General features: G+C 36.7%; 1 protein-coding gene across 3 annotated transcripts in view; it reads right to left on the bottom strand.

Annotated features, from left to right (window-relative positions):
* Nucleotides 1–4,160: 4,160 nt before the first annotated feature.
* phex (phosphate regulating endopeptidase homolog, X-linked) overlaps nt 4,161–4,961 on the bottom strand; it is a 19,125-nt gene continuing 18,324 nt past the window's right edge. For all 3 annotated transcript variants that reach the window (XM_016464257.1, XM_016464258.1, XM_016464261.1), the window contains 2 exons: nt 4,791–4,867; nt 4,161–4,695 (listed from right to left, as the gene is read on the bottom strand). In XM_016464257.1, the coding sequence (XP_016319743.1) occupies nt 4,593–4,695; nt 4,791–4,867 (180 nt within the window). In that variant the 3' untranslated portion in view covers nt 4,161–4,592. The remainder of the gene's footprint in view (nt 4,696–4,790; nt 4,868–4,961) is intronic.

Below are 4,961 nucleotides of genomic sequence, written 5' to 3'. Positions count from 1 at the left end.
GAACTTCATTTTTAATTTTTTTAATTTGGGAAAAAAAAAAAAAAAAAAAAAGACCGTCATGTCAGTGACCCTTAAACAAAACCTTCTGCCTGCCAAGCAACACCATAAACCATAATATTCATATAGAGGAGCATATGTCCATACATTTTATTACCACCTATAGGTAGGCCGATCGAATGTGACTTAAGTGTGTCAGCATGTTTCACTCCAGATGGTATTTTTTATGAGAGGCAGAGGCAATAATTTAGTTCTCCTGGATTGCCGTTCATAAATCATACTTGAGATTACTCACATTCGTTCCCACCTGACAGCTCATGTGCCTGTTACTCTGATTACCCCCATAATCATTCCCGCCTCTGAGTCCATTCTCTTATCATTACCACCACCAACAGACACGTGGAACGTTACTTCACGGTCACACTAAAAAGCAGCCGATTTTCAGCAAGCTTTCAAGTTCTTCTTTCTTAAGGACACAGATAAGAATCAGATCTCCACAATAATTCCTTAGAAGGTGGTCTTAAATGACAGAGTACTAGAAGAAACAGATATTTTCTTTCCTTGTGAACTTTCTCTACGTAAATTATTTGCTCATATTGATACCTGCATTATTGATAAGGAGTTTTGTTGTGATAAAGTGGCATCCAGTCATGTTTTCTACAAGGAATTGCTCACAAAAAATGATTGGTTCCTGCATTCCCTAGGCTCATCTCTTGCTGCATTTTCGCCATACACATCTATAAATAATTCTTCCATTTCTTGGCCGTTCCGCTTTCAGCGTATCTCCAAGTGTATTTATTTTGGATAAGCCCTTGAGGAGAATCTCACAACCTGACCTCTTAACGGTGAGGTCCCAAGCTCTTCCATACTTGATAGAATATTAACGGTGAATCTATCTTCTACATTCTACTGGGCATGGATGGAAAACATAATGTCTACAAAAAACCTGTGGGCAGATAAACTGTCTGACCTAAATGTCCTGCTGTTCTGTGGTTCATAACCTGGGCCACCTGGGAAGGATAATGTCAATTCTCTGCCACTTAAATGTCATCTGGAAGCACGATGTACAATCTGAAAATGCAGTTTGTTATTCAAGCAACACCTATTTCGATGAGATAGATTTTCAATAACTCACAGAGTGTTGCAGTAAAGATAGATAGATAGATAGATAGATAGATAGATAGATAGATAGATAGACTTATTTTCCATTCATCCACCTGGCGAAGTAAAGAGTTCATTCACATATAGTGATTGAGTAAACACACATTGTGCGCTCAGGTCTGGGTGTTTAAAAAGTTCTGTGCACTCCAGGCTCATCCAGCTGTGTATAATGCTTTCAAAAAGCTCTTAGTACCCATGTTTCTATCTCTGCGTGTCGCTCAGGGCTATCAGGGTACCACTCAAGCCCAACGTAATTAAACTCCAGAGAACAGACCAAAGTAAACCTATCTTACCTCAACAGGTAAGATCTGTAAAAAGCAAAGCACAAGTAGCTATTTTTATTTGTATAAGCTACTTGTCAACCAATGCAACATCCAATGTGTCTGTTTAAAGATGCAAACATACAAATAGGGTAAAAGACAAAGAAAAAATGGGTCTGTAAACACACAAACATGCATAAGACTCCCTCTAGTGGACAACCTATGAAAAACACAACATGTTTTACTTTTTTCTGTATGTACTGTATCTTTCTCACAGAGACAAAATCTAGTACTGTAATTGCCTACAATATCTATAGCAGCGATTATAGTACTCAAAGACAAAGGATAAGTTAATGGAACCGGCTTTGAATTCACTATGGGTGTGATCTTTTAAAGATTGATGGGCCTATTAACCACTGAATTGATTATTGCTCTTTTAGCTCTGAGATTGTCCCGCGTCCTCATTAGCTCAAGCCATCAGTTGTAGTGCATTATGGGGAGAGAATGTGATCGGTATGATGCATGCCCTGATAGATGATGTAATTATGTTCCTGCTCTCTCACAGACAGTGCAGACCCTCTACAAACTCTTCAGGTTCCAGTGCACTCATAGGGCACTGTGTTACCATAGGAACAGTATACATAAATGCACATAATTATGTTGTTGTCCTTGTCTCAAAGACAGCCAGAGTGAGGGGGAGAGCGAGAGATAGAGAGACCAAGAGAAGCGAAGGAAACTGTTAATTGAGGTGCTGTCTTTATTTTTCATTATAACAGATTTGTGAGCTCTGAATCATCTGAGGAGCCTTGTGTATGTGATTTCTTACCTATCAAACAATAGTAAAATAATGGATAATAGGACTTCAAAATTTCTTGTTTAATTCATGTTGCTTGCTGTTTCTTTGAAATTAATTGTGAAATTTAATAGCAATTTCTATGTAATGTAATATATATATATATATGTATATATATATTTATGCAATTTATATTAATTTAATAATATTAATTTAATACTTTAATGTATATTCACATTAAGGGACAGAAACACACAGGTCCCAGGAAACACTGCAAAGAAACTAGCAGAAGGTATATATATATATATATATATATATTATATACACACACACATATATATTAATATAATACATATAGTTTGAATCCTCAGGAAAACAATCATTGTTTTTTATGTATATTTATATTTAATGTAGTTTTTAATAAATGGGTTCAGTAAAAACTCCATGCATAATATTTATATATATAAAAAATGTTGTTTAAGATAATTTTAGATGAAGTATAGCATGTGACACTGCAGGGCACAGTTGTGTTCTCACATTCACAAGCTTTATGCTTCAGTGGATGAACTGGCTGCCTCTGGCATTGTTCTACAAAACTCACTCTCGCCACCTCCAGCTTTCCCTCTCACTTTCATCTCCAGTTTCCTCCAGGCAGATTCCTCCAGGCAGAATGAAGATTTGGCCCCCTGGACATTTGAACCCATTATACTTTGTCGCTCTCTTTCTCCCAACACTACTACACACAGACTGACGGATGCATTTCCTCAGGAACTCTGGGCTATTTTTAGACCTTTCCTTTTTAGCACTCCAATCAATGAAATTCTGTGTTCCACCGTTTTGTCCCCACAAGACTTCCTCTGTTATTTCTGCATAAATGGAGGTCAAAGCAATTGATTTTGGTTCACATCCTATCTGCATTATTGGACTGCTGCAGTGTGTGTATGTGTGTGCGCTTAATTCATGTTCTGAGTTTATGTCCAACAGGGCTGGTTCCATTTTTCATTCATCCAATTTCCTCCTGTGCTTGATTAGACTGTTATTCATACTTGTTTCCTAATTGGTCATGTGAAAATCGAAAAAAAGGACATTTGCATTGATTTCCTCTCCCTACACCCTTAAAGGAATATAAATAGAATTTAGTATTACATCACTTGCTCACCAATGGATCCTTTGAAGTGAATGGGTGCCGTCAGGATTAGCTGATAAAAACATCACAATAATCCACAAGTAATCCACACGACTCCAGTCCATCAATTAACATCTTGTGAAGCAAAAAGCGGCATGTTTGTATGAAACAAATCAATCAAGGCATTTGAACTTTAAACATTCAAAGTTATTGAAGATATATACATTTTTTATTAAAATACTAAAATCTCTTATCCCAGCGAAATGTGTAGAGACAAGGGATAATTGACCTGATCACCCCGTCTGTTTTTATTCTGCTACAGTATAATGACTGGCTGACTGTATATTATGCCACTTATTACATGGCCAGATTAATAAATAAATATATATTTTAACAGACAGGAAATGGCATATATAAAAATATTTCTGTTTGCATAAATTACTTCAGCTTTAAACTTTTTTTGTAATTGCATGTTATTGTTATTGTGAATGACTATGTTTATGTAATTTTTTCATTTATTTTCATTAAATTTTTTTGTTTTTGACCTTGTGATTTTAATTATAATTTAATCTTTCCAGTGAAAACAGTTGACTTCTCTGTGCTGATGTATGCCAGCCTACATCTCAAAAATCCACACGCTACATGTTTTCTACTTTTCGAAAATTAATTATACTCGGATGTACGACACAATACTGAAGCAAAGATGTGTTTCATCGTGACTTTACCATGTAAAATACACCAAAATAGATTGGTTTTTCTACAAAGAAAAAAACTAACAAAACAAAACCAAAAGAACAATTCGAAAACCTCAGGAAAACAATCATTATTTACTTGCGTTTTCAATAAAATAAAATGACAGACAATGTTAACTGTTATCAACAACACTGAAAATGACAATAATAATTTATAGCACTCTTAAAGCAACAGTGCGACCTAATTTGTTTACGTAAAAAACAGTGATGAACCAAAGGAAGGCCTCAAGGGAATTTTGATGGTCCGTTTGGCATTTGTACATTTTAATTGAGGTCAGACAGTAAAACGCAGATCTGGCTGAAAGCGCCCAGGTTTGTAGGCACTGTACGTATTTTCTATAGTATTCCAGTGGCTGAAGGAGGGCCAGGCGCTCAGTGGTCAGCACGGCCCCAGGGTTCAGTGTTAGTAACTGCTGTTTCTCTATAAGAAACCAGTGAACGGGACAAAATAAGGAGGTTTGGGTTGTGCTGTGATTGAAATCTTCACAGGGTCCTCTTTTTCATTACCACACTCGACAGGACTCCGCCCCCCTGTTCATGACTGACGTTTCAGGGCAGTTAAATGCTTTACGGAACTCGTCATAGTTGCTCATCGCCCCGATAACCCTTCATCATAGTAACAAGAGTAAAGTGAGTGACAATGAAGGATAAGGGATGCAATATAGATGTAAATGAGCTGTGTGTATATTAATGCATCGTACCTATATTTAGGAGGGCTGTGAGCTCCACTCTGGATCTGATCACGTGCTGCTTCTGGTCTGTAGGCATTACAGCGAACCTAGCAAATTACAATATACAGTGGGTACGGAAAGTATTCAGACCCCCTTCAATTTTTCACTCTTTGTTATATTGCAGCCATTTGCTAAAATCAT

Source organism: Sinocyclocheilus anshuiensis, unplaced genomic scaffold, assembly GCF_001515605.1.
Source record: "Sinocyclocheilus anshuiensis isolate Anshui unplaced genomic scaffold, SAMN03320099.WGS_v1.1 scaffold1568, whole genome shotgun sequence".
Taxonomy (NCBI): domain Eukaryota; kingdom Metazoa; phylum Chordata; class Actinopteri; order Cypriniformes; family Cyprinidae; genus Sinocyclocheilus; species Sinocyclocheilus anshuiensis.
The sequence above is the reverse complement of the archived record's forward strand: the minus strand, read 5'-3'. Positions and strand labels throughout refer to the sequence as shown.